The sequence below is a fragment of the Vipera berus genome, assembly GCF_964194415.1.
Source record: "Vipera berus genome assembly, chromosome: 1".
NCBI classification, from domain to species: domain Eukaryota; kingdom Metazoa; phylum Chordata; class Lepidosauria; order Squamata; family Viperidae; genus Vipera; species Vipera berus.
In genome coordinates this window covers 119,626,868-119,647,820 of record NC_138202.1, presented here as the reverse complement: position 1 = coordinate 119,647,820, position 20,953 = coordinate 119,626,868, and the positions used below count along the sequence as shown (strand labels likewise).

At 42.4% G+C, this 20,953-nt stretch overlaps 1 protein-coding gene and 1 long non-coding RNA gene across 6 annotated transcripts; one reads left to right on the top strand and one right to left on the bottom strand.

Annotated features, from left to right (window-relative positions):
* Nucleotides 1-75: 75 nt before the first annotated feature.
* Nucleotides 76-18,828, bottom strand: LOC308670758 (MLX-interacting protein-like). 5 transcript variants are annotated; one of them, XR_014027078.1, is made up of 18 exons: nucleotides 17,971-18,821; nucleotides 15,174-15,280; nucleotides 14,773-14,855; nucleotides 14,461-14,550; nucleotides 13,345-13,386; nucleotides 13,028-13,181; nucleotides 11,302-11,397; nucleotides 9,120-9,157; nucleotides 7,685-8,117; nucleotides 5,335-5,378; nucleotides 5,041-5,146; nucleotides 4,833-4,909; nucleotides 4,228-4,347; nucleotides 4,000-4,127; nucleotides 3,775-3,898; nucleotides 3,497-3,626; nucleotides 2,446-2,765; nucleotides 76-353 (listed from the first exon to the last, which is right to left on the bottom strand). XR_014027078.1 is itself a non-coding variant. In XM_081332476.1 (17 exons), the coding sequence occupies exons 1-17, from the start codon at nucleotides 18,321-18,323 to the stop codon at nucleotides 2,647-2,649; spliced, it is 2,244 nt and encodes a 747-aa protein (XP_081188602.1). In that variant the 5' UTR covers nucleotides 18,324-18,821; the 3' UTR covers nucleotides 76-2,646. The 5 variants fall into 5 exon arrangements, 3 of the variants coding, with proteins under 3 accessions (XP_081188602.1, XP_081188603.1, XP_081188604.1); XM_081332476.1 differs by having other exon boundaries at nucleotides 76-2,765; XR_014027077.1 differs by lacking the exon at nucleotides 3,775-3,898 and having other exon boundaries at nucleotides 76-2,765; nucleotides 17,971-18,828.
* Nucleotides 4,251-10,606, top strand: LOC308670786. The gene is made up of 4 exons (XR_014027086.1): nucleotides 4,251-4,366; nucleotides 6,948-7,129; nucleotides 7,473-7,562; nucleotides 9,898-10,606. It is a non-coding gene; the product is annotated as an uncharacterized lncRNA (long non-coding RNA).
* Nucleotides 18,829-20,953: the final 2,125 nt, after the last annotated feature.

Below are 20,953 nucleotides of genomic sequence, written 5' to 3'. Positions count from 1 at the left end.
ATTACAATGAACTGGATAGAATTTCAGCACACCACAGCTTTGGGGGAATGTTAAATACTGAATACACAAGAGCATACTGCCTGTACCATGAGCTATCAAACAACAGCACTTAATCTGTATCTGCAGAAGCACCAATGGACTGATACATTATAATCAACTTGATTAAAGTAATAGATAGGCCAATGGAAGGCATACCTGATAAGATAAATGGAGACAGGAGCTGAAAATTACAGAAACTATGTTTGATAAAATCATGATAAGACAGTCCTTTAAAACCTGTAACGTAAGTGATAATTTAAAAGTGCCTTTAATTATGTATAACAATGTGATGCTGATCGTGTAGGTGTCTATATCTATATAGAAATAATAATAGTGAAACGTCAGGAAAATAACAAAAGGGAAAAGAAAAAACTAAAAATACAAGTTCAGCATAAAAAACCCCCCACAAGTTGCATCTGAGATGATAGCCTCTGAAATTACGAAATAAATTGTAATCACAAGACATCTGTAGTGGTTCATTAAAACTGAAGAAATTTTCAACTAGGGAAATCCCAGGTGACTGGAAAAAATTAAAACCTTGTTAGTATTTGTAGCCAAGGTAGGCAACAATTTACTTGCCTGCCTATCTTATCATTTGGCAAGAGTTCAAAAGTGGTTTGCCACTTCCAGCTCCTTAGGGCTGAGAGAGAGTGTGGACTGGCCCAAGGACAGCCAATTGGTTTCAGACTTAGTGCAGAATTAGCCTGACAGTCTTATCCACTACACCAAACTGGCTTTTGGTGGTATCTTAGATTCCTCCTCCAAACATGAATAGAGGACACAAAGGGGCTACAGATCATATGACAACATGTATTAAAAAAACAAGGGGTATTTCAGTTCGTAATGAATTTTGCATATTTCCGCTTCCACAAAAATGTTGGACAATGGAATGTTATATTTTCACTAAATCTCTAAATCAACGGATGTCTTTTTAAAATCAGGTTTCACTTATTTTAGACCTGAGCATCACTTTGAGATGGTGGTAGATGTCCTAAAGTCTATAAGCACCATATTGCCAATCCCTACACCATATAATTATGAAATAGATACGGTCAATTTATTGTTCAGTTTTCACTTTTTATCAGTATCAGCTTAAAGGCAAGAACAATTATAAGGACATAAGGCTAATTTGCATGCTATCAGATAGAATAGATACCAACAGAATCTGACTACTTTGCTATGCAATGTCCCGATGTTTGCTCTCTACAATGTCTTTATACTTTATACCAAGATGTAACTCCTTTAATCAAATGAGTATATTCCTTAATGGCAGTTGTCTCCCATTTGATAATTTCACATAGAGGCAGCAGCACTGTGAAAAGTTGTCCCTGGTAACGGATTCGGTATGCCACTATCTTTGAGTACATTTATTACTGAAACATTTCTATAAAAAAGCTGTGCTACAAGACAGTATTTTAGAAAAAGTTCCCTACACTTCCTGGGCATTTGAATTATTGTATGGAAAGCATTAATTGTAGTATGTAAAATAATTAGGCAATAGTTGTATTCTTAGAACTAAGCAAAACCTTCCTTTGAACAGAGGGCACAGGATTGCACTGAAAATAACTCTGCTCCATCGATTGCTTTATAAGAACCTGCTCGTGTTCTTCAGAGGTTAGATATTTAGTTTTTATCCAAATATCAAGATAACGATCTTTGGAGGTAGACAACCCCAAAGTAAACATCGTTGCTGGAAATCAGGTTCCACCCTCCTGAAGAAATTCAGGGCACGTCCAGAAAACAGGTAGCTCTGCATAAAATCTCTGATCAGGAAGTAAATTAGGCAAAGTGTGTGTCAGCAACCATCCATGTGAATGAAGCCTGCAATCAGCCTGTAAGACACCCAGTTTTTCAAGGCACGAGCAGACCGGCAAGCAGGACGGGCAGTCCATGAGTTATGACCAACATTTCTATTGCTAAGTGAGACAATTGTTAATTGAGTTTTGCCCCTTTTATGACCTTTCTTGGCAGAGCTGAATGAATCACTGCAGTTGTTAAATTAGTAACACAGCTGTTCAGTGACGCTGACTTCCCCACTGACTTTGCTTGTCAGGTTGAAAAAAGGTAACCATATGACCCTGGGACACTGCAACCGTCATAAATACGAGTCAGCTGCCAAGTGGCCGAATGTTGATCGTGTGACCATTGGGCTGCTGCAATGGTCATGTGAAAAACTATCATCGTAACTTTGGTCATTAAACAGATGGCTGTAAGTCAAGGACTACCTGTAATCAGGGACTGCCAGCCATAAGCTTTCACATTTTGTGAGAAACTGAATCATGCTAAGTATCTCTACTGCCCCCTGGTGGGAAAACTGTGGAAATGGAGACCCACACTCTTCCCAGTTCTATAAAAATCTTGAAAAGCCATGCCTGATGACTCCTTTCTACAATTTTAACTCCATACCTTGTCCAGTTCCCTCTACCCTTCCACTGTTCTGCCATGATGACCAGCACCAAAGGTGGTCCTCCCCAGAGATTCCCTGCTGTGGAATAGCACCAATATTGTTACAATGTCCTTAATTCCATGATGAAGGGATTTCCTGAGTTAGAGGTTCTTATTCTGGATTCCAAGCAACCTCTGGGGGAAGGAAGCCAGATCTTCGTCCTAGTTGTTGCTCTTGCTCTGTGGAGAAGATACTGCCCGTAGAGCTTGTCCAGGCAGATGGTTTGGCTGAGTCAATATTGATGTGATTTTGCTCAGCTGCAGAAGAGAGCCAGAGATAGCTACAAAAAGAAAAAAAGAAAAAAACCCAAAGTATTAATAAGAAATTAAGTTAGATGCCTTTTCCTAATCCCTAGAAATGTGGTCCTTGCGACTGAGATGGAACAAAAGCCATAAGTATATACGCTTTCCTTGCATAGCCATTATCTTGTGATAATTCTTGCCTTTCCTCTGCTCCAAATCTAGACATGGTTGTGCAGTTTTCATTCTCCCTATTTTACACTTACATTCTGAGCTTCACATTATTCTAGCAAAATCACAATAGGCAAGTTATAGAATTAAGATAAATCTTCCAATTCCTCCTTTCATTTTTCTCATGTCATACTAAGAATTTAAAAAACGTACATGGCTGCCTATCTCACATAATGACCCAAGGTGGTTCATAACAACCAATTAAAAACAAAAAAAAATGGCTGAAATAAAAGCAGAACAATCTTCACACTAGGGGCCAGAACAACCAAATATTTGGCCGCCTGACTCAACCCCACCCTAGCCCAATGCTTGAAAGAGCTGCATCTTCATAGTCTCCTGAAGGCTAAAAGGGCAGGGGTAGCACTTAAGATGCTATGTTTATTTCATCCTCTGGAGCAAAGGTACTCAAAGTCCTGTCTTTGATCAAGACCCAGATAGGACCCTGGAGTATTTTCCTAGGTACTCATTTGAAAAAAATCTGCATGGAGTCTTCAGCTTTCCTCACAATTCTAATTCGTCCTACCAAAGTGTCAAACCATACCAGGGCGCAAGATGGGTAATGTGCAGTGCTGCTCCAACCAGTTCATCACTGATTGGCAGAAATCCTTGATGCTGCCCGTGTTCACCATTCTGGTATAGCTCTCAAACAGTGGTTTAATTATAACACTGAACTGAAAGTTGAAAAGAGTTAAGGATTCATTATAATCAACTTTTCTCATTTTTAACTGTTGCTGAGGCAAATACATCAGATTTTATGCCCCCAATTTGTTCTTTTGCAGTAACCAAATAAACCCCACTTTGTTAGTTCCTAATGGATACAATCCAAAAACGCCAGTCCTCTAATGTGCGCTGACGTACATATTCTTCATAGAGTTCAGAAGCCTGATTTGATTGTGGTGGTAATACGGGAGCTCCATTAGGTGGAAGTTGGCGCTGGAATTTACTGCAGAAAAAAAGAAAAGAAAAAGTACAACTCAACAATATAAATTTCCTTTACTCAGATCAAGTGACAGCTCAACCATTCAAGCCTACTATTCAACTTACTCAATGGCAGTGCTCAACTCTTCAATTTCTCCACGCAGTCTTTCTACCATTTCCTGATTCTGTCGGCGCTCTTGCTGCAGTCTTCCTACATATGCTACACTTTTCTGCAAGAGCAGCGCTTTGCTGAGCTGAACAGAACAAGGGAAGAAAATTCCAAGAGGATCACAGGAGAAATGGGAAAGACAAAATAAATACTTACCTTCTTTCATACAGGGAAAAGATATGTACCTTAGTGCTGGTTTGTTGATCAGATCCTGACAGTACTAGACTGGCAAGAGTGTTAAAGCCTGAGCTAATGATCATACGACGGGCACAGTCAGCAGAAGTAAAACTTGATCGGCAGCTTCCCTGCAAGGGACAATTAAAGGTAAAGGTAAAGGTTCCCCCCCCCCGCACGTGCGTGCTAGTCGTGCGTGCTAGTCGTGCTAGTCTAGTCGTTTCCGACTCTAGGGGCCGGTACTCATCTCCATTTCAAAGCCGAAGAGCCAGCGCTTGTCCGAGGGACAAGGGACAATTACATTCTGACAATTCTCAGCTTTGCAATTCATTCAGTTGGGATACACAAGATAAACCATTGTTTTTGATCTGCAGAAGACACATGGCATGGGAGGGTGGGATATGTGGGTGGAATCAGGTGAGATTAATATATTTATTTAGTCAAAAAGAAGATGACTCTGAATTTAAGACAATTATCTTCACCCCAAGTGATTATAAAGATAAGTAATAATATTGCCACTTCCACTATCATATTCTGATTCTGATACTCTTCAGATTTAAAAACCAACTTAGGAGAAATATGATCTCCCTTTCATATACAATAGCGATCTTCTTACCTGAACAGGATTATGTTTGTATTTTTCCTGGTGACTACACAGATTCTTCTCCTTGGCTATCTTCTGGGTTGAGGAATCTGGAACATTTCCCAAAATATAGGGGTAAATGGACTTATATCCCGTTTTCATCAAAATAGAATACATAGACTAAAGAAGAGGAATAGATGAGACAGAATATGTGAAATGACTCCAAGCCTAGCATGTTTACCAGTATCAAGCAAGGCAGCAGCTGAGACAGGCACTGGTGAAGGCTCCTTTGTAATGGAGACTGACCTCAGTAGGACATCAGCTGAGAGGTGTGAGTTGCCACAAATCTGTGGGAGATGATAAAAAAGAGTTATCTGATAGGGGTCAAAAGAAATTATGAAGAATAAATTGTGCATATCAATCTAAGAAGACATAAATAAGGCTATTTATCGAAAGGCCTCCAGCACAGAAGGTGGCGAAATCAGAGCTGCTCATCTTACCCTTTTCAGAAGATGATAAAAGAGAACATCCTTACCTGAGCAGATTTTGTAACTGGAGTGAGGGTCAGTGGTACAGGACCTAGAAATGAAAGAAAGAGGGGTTTTTTCTCCCCCCATTTCTGTTTCCAGGCTCTATGGACCCCCAGTCATTAGAAATCTTGGCTGGCTAATAAGCCCTACCAGGAAAAGAACACTGAATTCTCCAGTAAACTACATTGGTTAGTTAGTCAGCCAATCTTCTCAAGTAAATCCCACTTACCTTATCTAGAAATTAAAGCCACCAGCTGCTACTTAAAATGATGGGCATCACACTCAGAATGGCAACTAATACCAAAAATCCAAGTGAACCAGGCCACGTCACAACCATTGTCTAAAATGTTGGTTTGTATTACTCAGCTTGAAAACTATTCCTCAGAGTCTATTCATAGCTGTACATTTTAATAGCTGCAGAGTAGAAAAAGGAGTTCCAGAGTTAAATTTTTGCCCTTGTTATTTTTTTTATTAGAATATGCACACTGGATATGAGTATAAGCTTTGCATTTCAATTAGCACATTTCAATATTACTTCAATTTGGGAATTAAGGAAATCTTTCAAAAAAGTGATTAGGTAGATCTCAAAATTTGTAAATGGACTTTAAATGGTTCAGTCTGTTTCATGCAAAAATAAATTGGAAAAATATAACCAAGAAAAGCAAGTGTTGGACAGCCTAAAGCTGTCATGCTTTTACATAAGTAACTTCTAAAACTGTAATCGAAAACAATCTGCTATTTCCTTTATGCATACAAATTTATATGTATACCGTGTTCTCAAATTTACATTTAAACTAAAATAGAAAAATCGATAAAGAGCTCTTCAGCCCCATTATTTATGACTACAGACTAAAATCCTAAATCTACTGAAGCCACTGCTCCCTGAGCTACAGATTATTACATAATTTTATAGTGGTGCAAATACAAAAAAACCATTTGTATACTTCTAAAGCTCTTGTGTCTGTAACATTTAACTGGATGAAATTGTGCATCACAGGGCAAAACCTTTTCAATCAAGGTAACTCAAAAAGAGCTAGCAAAGAATGCCTTCAAAATCTGGAACCCATGATCCCGTGAAATTGAAGTTTGGCAAATTTTATAAAACATGTCATAAAAATTATTATAAAGTAGTAGTAGTTTATGATAGGGGTCCCCAATCCCCGGTCCCTGGACCAGTACTGGGCTGTAGCATGCCAGCAACCGGTCCACCCGAACAAGCAAAGCCCCATCCATGGGATGCAGGCAGCACACAAAACCACACACTCTCCGGTCCGTGGAAAAACCTTTCTCCACAGAACCGGTCCCTGGTGCCCAAAAGGTTGGGGACCTCTGATTTATGACAAATTACAAAATATCATAAAAACATTTCATGTGGTCAACTGCACAGGAAATGTTCGATTGTGCTATACAGTTCAACATGGGCTACTTTGGGGGTAGATGCATCTCTGAACATCTCCCTGAATTTTTAAGAACTTTTCCAGCACATTAGAAACTCTGCCATTGTTGAAAGCATTGATGAATCCGATCAGGAAATATTTCTGAAAGAATGAGAGCAATGGGTTGTCTAGAATTCTATAAATGTATGTTTCATTTTCCTTTTGTTTGAATTAATCAATAGGAACAAAACTAACTTCTACAGTTATGAAAATGAGGTACACCAAAAATTTATAGCCAGAAAGACCTTTAAAAATGTAAACCTTTTTCAAGCTTCACCAACGTTAGCAAAGATGAAGACGTTCAACTGATGATAGTCTGAAAAATCAAATGTCTACCCAGGAGTGTTCACGTGTGTCAAAAAAAGTAAGATGGCAACTGTGTCCTTGTGATCCTGCTACTATTTTACATGCACTGCACCTTGACCTGTTTAAAAAGGGATCGGTCACCAACTGAATGGTTGTGGCCAGAAATATTTTTTTTGCTGTTTCCCCCCACCCCCTAAATCAGTGTTTTTCAACCTTTTTTGGGCAAAGGCACACTTGTTTCATGAAAAAAATCACGAGGCACTCCACCATTAGAAAATGTTAAAAAATTTAACTCTGTGCCTATATTGACTATATATAAAGTAATTCTCTTGAATAGGAATCAAATAAACACAAAGAAAGTATTTTATAATTACTTTTCAATTTTTCCCACGGCACACCAGGCAACATCTCGCGGCACACTAGTGTGCCGCAGAACAGTGGTTGAAAAACACTGCCCTAAATACCCGGTGACTGCTGTAAAACTAACTAAGGTAAGTGCACAATCCCCAGTACTACCGGTACTTAAAATCCAAAAAGCAGAAGTCCAAAGAAAGCATAACTACTCCTCAGCCCCATTTCTCCTCTCTATGGAACCCAGTTTAGCAATACGTACCAGCTGTAGGTAGTGGAGTGAAGGAAGGCTGGGGTGTTGCTGGCTGATGACGAGGAAGAGAAGGTGCTGGAGCAATCCACTGAAGCTGCCTGACCCCCCCACCCTTGGTTGAGGAACCAGAGTTTGGCATAACAAAAGGTCCCCCAGAAGGGGATGGCAAGGTCTTCTCCAGTCCAGTGTTACTAACGACAGAAAAGACAAATGTGGTTTGTGGCTGTAGATGCAAGATAGGAGGGGCAGGTGGAGGGCTGATCCTTGGCGGAGAGGTGGGGAAGAATGGCAAGAAGATCTGCTGTCCTGTCAGAGGTGTAGGCAGCTCTACATCCAGAAGTGGGTCTCCCAATGCTGGGAGCTCCTTAGCGTGAGGGGAAACAGAAGGCAAATCGGGGGCGGCAGGGTGTAAGGCAGTAGCGTCTGGCAGAGGTGCAGGAACCTAGGGAAGGTGAAGGAAATGTCAGCTCTTATACAGAAACCTTTTAAATTCTGTCAGCACTTTCTTTATTACATAAGGAAGGGTGGGAGGGAAAGATAAATTACAGGTAGACCTTGCTTAATGACCACTCAAATTAACAATGGCCTTGGAAAAGGTGCTTTACAGCCTGTAAAGCACTTCTGAACACACACACACCGTGGTCATGTGATGACATTCTGGGTGCTTGGCAAATTATTCATACTTATCGCTGGTCACCCAGTGTCCTGCAATCAGAAAATCAATGGGAAAGCCAACAGGGAACGTTGCAAGCTGCTGTTGCCACCTGCTGAGAGGACTTAAGTGAGATGTCACATGATTGCTTCGCTCAGTGAACGTGATCCCAATATTCCCAACTGTTAAGCCATCTCCAAAGGGAGAGGCAGGGAGACGGGATTTTAATATGTAAAAGATCCCTGCTTCTCAGAGCTTGTGCGTGGATTTTAATATGCTAAAATCTTTTGTTTCCCTGCCTCTCTCTTAGGAGATCATTTATGATTGCAACTGGGAGTATTGGGATCATGGTCATTGAGCGAAGCAGTCACATGACATCTCATTTAATGATCTCTTTGCTCAATGTCTGAGCTGCCATTCCCAATTGTGCTCATTAAGCAAGGACTGCCTGTAATTTCTGATTCAGATTTGTAAACAGGCACAGCACACTCTTTGTAGTAAATGTAGTAGCTATAAAAATAATAATAAATTATATAGTTCTTTATGTATGGTTTAGTCTACCTTATACAGGAATATAATAGAGAAATATAATCCAGAAAATCAAGTAATGGGTTGAAACAGTTATGTGAGTTTTGGGCTGGGCTGGGCTAAACTTTTCAAAGTGCAGTTTTCACTCCCTGTAACATAAGTGTCTTCTAACAGAAAATAATAATCCTTCCCACTTTATGCATATGGAACTAAGTGCTACTGTAGCTACTGTAATAAATGACTGAATATACTCCTTCTCCTTACCTGGAATACAGGCTGAGGACGACAAGAAGTAATAAATTCTGTGAAAAGAAAGAATTAGGGTAAATAACTTGGAGGAGTCAATGAGTAACAAAAATGAGGATTGGCTGATAAGCTCAATCAATTAAGCAAATAACCATTAGGATTTTTTCTCGGTTAGTGATATTTTAAAAAATCATAGACAGGAAGACAATATGGGGTTGCAACCTGAGGAAAGAAAAAACAACTTATAAATTTTGCCGGGCTATATCACATAATAGTTGTCATGCATAGAGAGAAATTAAATAATTGTGTGTGCATGTGTGCGTGTCCCTACACACATATGCAGGGACTAGAGAGATTGTAGAATGCAAGCTGTCATATATCTACACATTAATCTTCATCCAAGTATATCCATAGTAAATATATTAACATTAGTCACAATCTTTAAATTTTAATAGGAAGAATGGACCAATTTTCATAACTGGAATATCGTATTGTGATCTGACTCTTTCTAAATTTCCATAAAGTAGACAATAGTGATTTGCATTAGATTTTAAATTACTAGCAATAGATTCTAAATTGTAGATGGAAACAACTCTGTTCAGATTACCCTTTCTAATACTGTTTGTTGAAATAGATAAAATGTAAAGTCAATCTCATGTTGAGCTTGATTCCTGATGACTACACAGACAGGTCTATCTTGTTTGCTTGGTAGCAATATGGAAATGGTTTCCAGGATGTTTTTCAACCTTCCAGCCTAGTCTGCAGCTCCAATATTCCCTGGTGGTCTCCTATCCAGGTACCAACCAAAGAGCCAGGACAGAAATGGAAGAAGAAACATGACTGAATATCTACAGATCGTGAATGATGAAAGGAGATGATGGCCAGGCAGCCTTTCAAATAGTCTTGACAAAGGTAAGGAAACAAATGAAAGAAAAAGACAGACAGAAGGGAAGACCAATTTAGGCTCCAGGACCATAGTAGTGGACCATAGTAGTGGAATACTGTATAGCACATTCACCAGAGAAACAGTGGTGATCAATGGTTAGTACAAGATGGAGCATGTACATTAACTAAATCAAAAGCTGTCATCCAGGGTTCAACTCGTGAATATTGTGTGCTTCTTTGTGTTTTTTCACTTTTCAGTCTGAGTTGACTAATTGAATTAATTCCTCTATTGAGTTATTAATCCTGCTATGAAAACCCATTTGCAGAAACAGATGGATCAAGTGGGATTAGATTCGAGTGCTACAATATAAAATATAATCATCTGGGATTCAGACTAGACATTGGTGCTGTTTTCTAGCACAACCCTTTCAATTTCTATTCTTCCTGGTTTCCTCTTAACCCAGGGGTAGGCAACTTTTATGACTCGTGGACTTCAATTCCCAGAATTCCTAAGCCAGCTGGCTCAGGAATTCTGGGAGTTGCAAGTCCACGAGTCATAAAAGAGCCAAGGTTGCTTACCCCTGGCCTAACCAACCAATCAATAAACTGATTTTCCTCCACCTTTTATTTTTATTTATTCTGCAAAACACAGTGTTTTTGTCAAGTCTCTTGATCCTTCAGCCTTGAGCATAGATGTTACATTAAAAGAGAACATCAGCACTTATGAGAGTGAAATCACTACTACTATATAGGATGCTGAAAAAGGTTTATTTTCATTTACTCACTTACAGTAACGGATTGGCACACTTGCAGACTTGTAGAATCTTAGCAGGAGAGAGGATTTTGCCCGAGCAAAACTCTGCTCTTACTTCTTGTGACTTAGGCTATCTGTGTTCACTAGCTATACCTCTGAGCCAATGTACACTAATCAATGGCTCTAATACTATTTACTGTTGAGGTCAGAAACCAACCTTTCATAATCTGGGGATTAATTTGAGGCTTTTGAAAATAAGTCAGTAATCTCATTTTCTCCCAAAGCATGAGATTTAGATACTTTGCATTTTGAGATTGTAAAAACATTTCCCCACTGAAATATACATTAAATAATGAAAACAGATCTAGGGAATCCAGCAACAAATTGCCATGCTGTACACTTTCTGGAATACATATGTGAAACTTTTAAAAACATAGCCTTGAACTGACCCTAGGAAACTATGCAAAGCTCATTTTAAAAATATACATATTTTGTCTATAGGATGCTCCACCAGATCACATAATTCAACTTAGTTATATAAAATTGAGGAATTTCTGTTACCCTGAATAGGATCCAAAGTGTTTACAAATTCTTCTCCAAAATTGGGGTGAAGTTGGGTCAGAGTAGGCTGGATCATGTCAGCATTACCCTGGTGAGCTGAAGACATAAAATAAGGAGTGATACAATTCACTATTCATTTTAGTTATTTATTAAACTAATTTATATCACCACCGAACTCACAACATGGTGACGCTGGGCAGCTTAGAGCATTAAAAATCCACAATGTAAAACTCTTAAAACGCCAGCTTCTCCGCCACGGCAACAACCAATACAATTACTCTAGCCTCTTGACAATCCATACAATTAGTCTAGTCACTGGCCACTCCATAGCAGTCTGGGGGCCCCAGGCTCCCGGACAGAACCTTGTCTTCAGGGTCTTCCAGAAAGGTGAGAGGACTATTTTATCTCTGGGGGAAATGACATTCCATAGAGAGGGGGCCGCCACCGAGGCAAACATTTTTCTTGGTTCCACCAGACGTACCTCCCTAATTAATAGATGGGACCTGCAACATACCCTGCTTCCTGTTCTGGTAGACCAGGCAGATATAATTGGGGAGATGCAGTCTTTCAAATCAACTGGCCCCAAGCTCTGTATGGCTTTAAAGGTTATAAGCAGCAACTGGAATTCAACCCAGAAGCAAATTGGCAACCAATGCAGATCCTATAAGAGCTGCTACATTTTGAACCAATTGAAGCTTCTGGATACTCTTCAAGAGCAGCCCTATGTAGACTGCGTTACAATAGTCCAAACAGGGCCTGGGTGACTCTGTGAAGGGCATGTTGGTTCCGGAATGGGCGTAACTGGTGCACAAGGAACAGGCTCTCCTGGCCACTACTGCCACCTCCTCAAGCAGGGGTCGCTAGTCCAGGAGCACTCCAGATTATGCACCAGGTCTTTCTGGGGCAGAGCCGACTCCATTCTTGACCACAGATGATAATTCTCCAAAGCCCAAGGAGCCCCAAACCCAAAGCCACTCCATCTTGCCAAGCTTCAATTTTGGCCTGTTGCTCCCCATCCCTACCTCAACAGCCTCCAGGGACCAGGAAAGGGCCGTTGCAGCATATAACTCAACGAAGGCAGAGATGTACAACTGAGTATTATCATCATTTTGATATCTTTCCCTTGGTAATGGATGATTTCCCTCAATGGTTTCATGAAAATGTTAAACAGGAGCAGAGAAAGCACTGATCTTTGCAGGACCTTTGCAAAGCTGGGGCTAAGGATTGGACCTCCTGCTCTCAATCAACAGCAACTGAAAATGACCTGGGAAAAAGGAAGTGAACCCAGACAACACAATGCCCCCTACTCCCGACCTCTGAAGCCATTCCAGAAGAATATCATGGTCGATGATATAGAAAGCCACTCAGAGATCACATAGAACAGGGATGGAAGTACTACCCTCATCCTGCTCTCGCCAGATAACCAATGACATTTGTGTCCCGTATCTGGGCCTGAATCCTTATTGAAGAGGATCCAGATATTGCTTCATGCTGGATCCTCTGGAGGTGCCACTTGATCACCCTCTTAACAACTTTCCCCCAAAAGGGAAGGCTGGAGACAAGACAAAAATGTATAGCTAAATTTACAACTTTTATAGCTACACAGTCTTTACAAGTCAGCAACTAAGTCCTATATGGAAGCCCTTGGAAAGCTCTCTGCACTTGGGCATAAGGAAAAAGTTTCACTACAAAACCATTGCATAAAGGGCATAAAGTAACTTCTCACCAAGACCACGTAAGTTGGGACCACCATAAGGGTTGCGGCTGGAGACCATGGTGTCCAGAAGTACATCCAGATCATGTAAGGGATCAAGCTCCATAGAACCTCCACTTGCTGTTTCATTGTTGAATTCTACCTCCGAAATTGCATCAGACACCTCCTGCACAAAATAGGGGGGGGGGGAACCCATATGTTCCAGCAAAGGATTGGGGAAGTGGAAGCCTGGAATGCTCAATGGTTGTTATTGTAAGTATTCCAGTTTCAGACTCTGCCACAGGGAGAAGGGAATAGGGACAGGGAACCTTTGAATATTAAAATAGCACCTGACTGGGATCACAGATTGGTTTGTCAAACTTCTTCTGCTTCTAAAACAAAAAGACAGGATGGTTTGGATTAGAACACATTCCTGAGATATTCGCTAGCAGAGGACATTTTAATTTATTCATTAAAAGAAACACAAAGCATTAGAGAACCTTATAAGCAACTGTAAATATTAATGATTATTGTGTATCTTATACAAATGGCAAAAAGTCAAAAAGTATGAATTACTACAGGTGGAGACTAAGAGTCTTTCGTCTCAGGTACCTGACAGACTCAGATAAAAGATAAAAGAGCCCCTCTCTGATGAAGATGGAGAGTTTAGAAATATGAAATATAAATAAATATAAAAATAAAAGGATAATCATCCGGTAAATCTAACGCTAGGTCCCATGATTGGGAACTGCAATAACAAACTTTCTCAGTTATGAAAGGCTACTAAAAATCCTAGCCAAACACACTATACAAAATGCCTATAAATGTTGGTGAAAATGTGCAGAAATTCTGTAGAGGCACTTGCATACAGCCCTTTTGTCCTCATCATGTTTTAAATCTTGTACATGCAAGCTAAATATGTAAGTAAAGGTAAAGGTTCCCCCGCACATGCGTGCTAGTCGTTTCCGACTCTAGGGGCCGGTGCTCATCTCCGTTTCAAAGCCGAAGAGCCAGCGCTTGTCCGAGGACGTCTCCGTGGTCATGTGGCCGGCATGACTAGACGCCAAAGGCGCACGGAACGCTGTTACCTTCCCACCGGAGTGGTCCCTATTTTTCTACTTGCATTTTTACGTGCTTTCGAACTGCTAGGTTGGCAGAAGCTGGGACGAGTAACAGGTGCTCACTCTGCTACACGGCACTCGGGATTCGACCCGCCAAACTGCCGACCATCTGATCGACAAGCTCAGCGTCCTAACACACTGAGCCACCGCTAAATATGTACAGAGGGTTAAATTGTTTTAGGACAGAATTAGTCTCGTCTGCCACAGCAACAACACAGAGGACAGCAAGATAAAGAATATCATCTGGAGATGGAAGATTTCAATATAGTACTATATCCCCGCTATTTTATCACACTAATATTATGTGTTATCCAAAAGGCTTTACTTGCTTGAGAAGAAACTTACCAGAATATGGAAGAATGTCCTCCATTTATGATATTCCCTAATAACAACCCCAACCTGGCGTTTCCAATACTTTCCTTCCATGATGACAGCCTAACAAATAAATAAAGTTATAGAAGTTAAATAAAAATAAAAGTAAAGTAATAGAATCTGGTATTTATGGAACAGAATATTTATAGTTCAGTGTTGGAGTGTAGGGTCCCTATTGCTCTCTGAGGTTGGTGATTTTCTTGCAGATGTTCCATTACCAAACTAGGTAACATCATCATTGTACTGATTAGTTTGGTATCTCTGTGCCATAAAAGCCTTGCTCACCTCAGGCTTGCGGTGCTGCTCTATGTCACTACACTCTAGGGGAGTCACAAAACTGCACACAGGATTCTGCCTCTTCTCCACATCTGTGCACAAAATGAAACAGAAACAGAACTCTGAATGCAATTGCCACTTCAAAGGCAGACAAATGTACTTTTTGACTGACTGACTGATTGAGAGGTACCGCAAACTGTACATTCACAAACAGGAAGACAATGTTCATGGGCTTCACAACCAGACAGAACAGACTATGTGATGTTCAGCAGTACATGCTATTACTTGCAGCTCACAATAGTGCACAGAAAATAGACTTTCACTACAGAATTCATCAAGAACATGGACTCCTTACAGAAAGAAGATGCTTTGGGAATAAACTTCTGAATTTACTCTGTTCCAGTACTTACACTGTAGATACCATGCCCTCCAAATAGCATTATTGAGCCGAATCTTGTCACGCTGCAGCAATTTCAGCCCCTTGAAAGTTTTCCATTTGGGAGATACGATTTTTCCACTAAAAAAAATTCCAATGAAACTTCAGTAACATCTGGTATATCTGGATTAAGGAAACACTAAATAAGTCAAGCCAAAAATGATTAAGAGAGCAAAATGAACAGGAATACTAGCTCAAAGACTTGACAATATAGCTACAAATATACATGGTGCCAATAAAAGGAGAAAATAAAAGAATTCAAAATAGAGTAATAAAATAAATGCAATTATTTATCTTTTTCAAAGACTGGCTAATGTGCAAGGTTTCTTTGAAACCTAGTATCTGGTCTCTGGTGTCCCTTCCCCATTAGATTTAGGGCAAACTTAAGGAGATGGATGAACAGGTGCACAACAGCAGATTAATTCATGCAGAAAATATCCAGACAATTAACTATAAGTAACTATGCTGGTCTGAAGATCAGCTTTGTGACTATTGAATTAATCTTAAAACAATATATCATACACTTTTTTAAGCAAAATGCATAATACATTTTAGCCACTCTGTAAAATACCATATAGCTAATATAATAATTTGTATATGTGTTTACCTATATCCTATCTTAGCTAACTGCTATTGTAGAATTCAAGTTGTAACGTGGTGAGTAATGGATAAGTGTGTGTGTTTGTGTACACACACACAGACACACACATACATATATATGAGGACATTCAAAAACAAATGGAATGATTTGTGATGTGTCATCAATATTTCCAAATGAAAAAAAGTATTTCCAATAGAAATAAATCTTAAAAGAATAATATGTTGAAACCTTTTAGCAGTCGTGTACTGTAGATTACATTCTAACTATTTAATCTCACTAATATAATTGTGCCACTCAAAAAAAATTATTGCTGGAAGTAATTAAAGGTCAATTTCCCCCCAAGTACTGAACATGAAGCTAGTGGTCTGAATACCATTGATCAAGAGCAACACAATTTGATATCCTCTCTTTATGAGTCATGTGATTGAACATAAACAAGCAATGTGAAGATTCATGTGCCCAGTGCAATGTACCCTGACCAAAACCACCTTAAGTCTGGCATTTACTGAATAACTGTTCCGAAATCAAAGGACAGATTGCTGTCTTGAGTATTTCCAAATTGAGTTTATAGATGCTTCTAGCCAAAGATCTAAAACTGGTAATCCAAAGATATGTGATACTAACAGAAGTGTATTTTTGTTTTTCAACATTTTTGGGGTAGCAAGAAAAGTATGAAATATCAGGGAGACAGAAGAGATTTAAAAGTGGAAGAGGCTATTACTTCTCCTTTCTTCATAAAGCATTCTGAAAGAGACAAAAATGAATGCACAATGGAAGCCTTGTGCCAAAGCATTCAGAATTCCTTTTGTCCTTCGTCCCCCAACAATTCTTTGGACCAAGTCTAATCTAAGAATGGAGAACTCGGGTCTAAGGCTCAGCTGGCAGATTAATCACGAAGAGCTTTCCAATAAATAACACTCTGTTACAAAGGGCAATTATAAAAGATACTTTATCAACTGGATATATTGGCTACATATTGCCAGTTTTATCCAGCAAGCTCAGGCACATAACAAATCAAGCTTACAACGAAGCTGACTGACTGATAAACAAGTTTCTTCATTTAAACATATGCATACTTTTTGCCACAAAGTTTAATTCAAATGGCAGGTTAGAAAACCACTCTTCTACTTCTCATGATTTTTGAGGCAATCCAGAACAGGTGGCACCTTTGCTCTAACTCTTAAAATTGCTTCTAAGAGCAATTTTATTTCTACTTGTGAAATGTCTGTGCTTTGTTCTGAAGTACTCTACTAGGCTCATATGGGATATTAACAGAGACTTCCGAGCCTCCCTATTTGTGGGCAGGTTCTAGTATGAGGAAGAAACAATGGGAAAAGTCTCATTTGAATTCAGGGTTTTAATTGAACATTGGCCAATGGGCCAGGCCCATGGTTAATTAGTTTAAGGCAGGGGTGTCAAACTCAATTTCATTGAGGGCCGCATCAGCATTGCGGTTGCCCTCAGGGGGCCGGGTGGGTGTGGTCTGGGTAGGCATGGCCTACTGGGTGGGCGTGGCTAGAGTGCGTATGGCCTACTGGGTGGGCGTGGCCAGTTCTACATCGTTCGCATCAAGGGTGCCTATGGGGGCCTGGGCAGGAGTGGGACAGATCTGAGGGTCTCTGGGCCAGGGCCAAGGCAGAGGGGGCCGTTCCCTCACTGTTTCCAGGATGGCTTCGAGGGCCACATGAAACCACTTTGTGGGCCACATCCGGCCCCCGGGCCTTGTGTTTGACATGTCTGATCTAGGAGATACATATGTGTGTGTGTGAATTTATATGTTCTTATTGCCTTCCTCCCCTATAAGAAGGATAATTGCCAGTTTCAAGTACTGTTCATAGAATTATTTTACTGCAGTGCTTTAAAATGAAAGTGCCTCTTTAAAAATGAATATACTTAAGAATAGAGCATAAAGCAAAACATGTTCTCATAACTGTCTTTCAAATCCGGCCCCCAGGCCTTGTGTTTGACATGTCTGGAATAAGGCAACTCGGAAGGAAGGTATGTTGTCAAATACAACTTCAAAAGCATTTGAGATCTTGATTTCGGCAGCTCTGCGGCAATCCACATCGGTCGGGCCAGTCTTCTCGGCACTTTCCCTCCTGGGTGTCTTTTATAGCCAGGAGCCACCGAGCGGGGCCCGCCTCCCTTCGTCTCACCGGGCCCTCCTCACCTGTAGGCCAGGGTCATGCACTCGAACAGCTTGGTGAGGGAGGCGTCGATATTGAGCGCGCCGCTGCTGCGCGGCCCGTAGCGGTAGATCTGACAGGTGCCTTCGTTCACCGTGTCGAAGTCGTAGGGAGCCCTAAAACCAGGCTGCGCCGCCCCTTCGCCTTTCCCCGCCGGCTGCTTCCCGGGTCCTCCGACTCGCTCGGCCGCGCAGCTTTGCAGGCCTAAGCCTAAGCGAACGGCTCGCTCGGCCGAGCTGATGGCCTCTTCGGAACCGACATCTGGATCGGGGTCCGACTCGGCGTGGGGTTCCGAGACCATGAAGTGGCCACTGTGGATTATTTGGGAACGGGACATGGCTGCTGCTCCGGCTGCGCTCTTCTCCCTTGGCCGGCTCCACCGAGAACATCGCTAGCCAGCCCAGAGTAACGCTACCGTCACCATGGCAACAAAGGAAACTCTCTCGCCCCCCCCCCCCCGAATTGGAACGGGGTAACTTCGGCTGCCAGATCGCAGGGGGAATGAAAGGAGAGGGGGCCCTACCGAGGGATCGCCCGAAGTCGGGCCCTACCGCTGCCTCCCATAGAAAACAAGGAAAGGGTCTTCTGCGCATGCGTCCCTCAGTCGCAGAGCACGACGGTTATTGTAGTTGTTTCAACTTTCCTCCAGAGGGCATACCTCGCGTTGGTGCGGCGGGATCAAGCGACAGCTTTAAACTTTTAAAATGTTTATTAAACTTGTCATGCCTCAATTTTAAAAAAAATAAATCTCTGCATTTTTAAGAGGAAGTGGGTTTAATGATGCAAGGCTTGTACCCGAAATTAATAAAACACAGCCAGCTGGATAACTTTGAGCCAGTCAGTTTCAGACTAATCCACCTCACAGGGCTGTTGTAGAGAAAATAGGTGTATTAAATATGTTAACTGCCTAAATTCACACAAACAGACTACTGCGTCTAGGCCAGGGGTAGGCAACCTCGGCTCTTTTATGACTCGTGGACTTCAACTCCCAGAATTCCTGAGCCAGCCTGGCTCAGGAATTCTGGGAGTTGAAGTCCACGAGTCATAAAAGAGCCGAGGTTGCCTACCCCTGGTCTAGGCAAACAGATAATTGAAATGACCTGAATGATATTTGACATATAAATGACATCTTTCTCCTGTCCTGGCCATTTTTTACAGAAGCATGATTTGAGAGCCTTTTAAACTAACAACATCACTGTCTGGTTTGGTGGCAGCAATGCCTCAGACAGAAGGTCCATACAGAAAGTGATAAGGACAGCCGAGATCATAGGAAGCTCTCTCCCTGGTATTCAGGATGTTGCTTATAAGCGCTATGTGCTTAGAGCTCGAAGCGTTGTTAGAGATTCCTCACACCCACTTCACGTCTGTTTTTGTTGCTCCCCTCTGGGAGGAGGTTTCTAAGTATTTCCAGCAGGACTACTAGATTTTGTAACAGCTTTGTTCCCTGTGCCATCCATCTGGTAACCTTGCAAATTCATTGTTCTCACCATGTACATGTACATGGGTGCAAGCCACGGTGGCAGAGTGGCTTGACCTTACACCTGCAGCCCCATAGAGGTGAGAGCTCTATGGGGTATGCTTCACCCAGAGGGGGTTCTGGACCACCTCCGGAAGCAGAGTCACAACCCATCGTGAGAGGATGGGGAGTGGCCTGCTTCTGGGGTTCACCCAGCCAAGTGGCAGTGGCTGGGTGACGGTCCAGATACCCACCTACCCGACTAGACCCTCCTGCTAATTCTCCATCCAGGGGACTGCCTTCCCAAAACCCTTGTGACTCTATGCTCCTCCAATACTCCAGCACAGACCTGCACGCCCTCAGGGGTTCCCCCCTCTCCTGGGTGCGACCCGCCTACGCTACATCCAATCTCGATGACGGGCCCGACCATTGGGCCTCTGAGAGATGGCCGGGCAGGGTCAGGGGCCTCCAGTATAAGACCAACAAGAGGCCCCTGGTTAAGTTCTTAGTTAAGTTCTTTGTCGGGTTAGGGAGGGGGGTGGGAAAAGACTATGGTGGTTCGGCGAAGGGGGGGCCTTCCATCAACCATAGCGCAGGCCAGGCCTACGACCGTTCACGAAGGTGAGGAACGGGGTCCAGTCGCCGACAAAGCCCAGTGGCGAGCTGACAGACAACCAATTCCCAGGATGGTGGGGAACGGCAGAAGGTGCACAAGCAGAGGGCCGTATTGACACCGGGAGGGTCATCTCCGCTCTCTACAAGCGGTGAGACGCTCCGACCCTCTGTACTTCCCCCGAGGACCCGGGAGCGAAGATGTGCAGCCTCCTGAGCTCAGGCTGGTCTACCTAAATGCCAGGTCCGTTGCTAACAAGGCTCCCCTTGTTCGAGACCTAGTGGAGAGGGAGCGCGCGGACCTGGCTTGCATCACGGAAACCTGGCTGGGCCCAGAGGGTGGTGTCCCTCTGGTTGACCTCTGCCCGCCTGGTTTCCAGGTGCTGCACCAGCCTCGGGCCCATGGTAGGGGCGGAGGAGTGGCAGTAATCATCAGGGAGACCCTTAGCCCGCGGGAGACCACCGTCCCTCAGATAGTCGGGTGTGAGTCTCTCTTTCTGAGATACGGTCCGGGGGCGCAGTTGAGCCTGCTGCTGGCATACCTTCCACCTAATCGCGCAGCGGCAGCCCTGCCTAAGCTACTCGATGTCCTCTCGGGGTTGGTGGTTGAATTCCCCAAACTCATGGTTCTGGGCGACTTCAACCTACCATCCCTAGGAGGATCGTCCGAACTAGCTCGGGAGTTCATGGCTTCCATGACGGCCATGGACCTGTCGTAAATAATTTCAGGACCGACTCATGAGGGAGGCCACACCCCCGACTTGGTTTTCCTATCTGGACGGTGGCGTGATGATCTCGGTGGGGGCTCCCCAACCATTATGCCCCTGTCATGGACCGACCATCACCTCTTACGGCTAGACTTCCGCTTTGCCACCCCCCGCCGTGGGTGCGCGGAACCA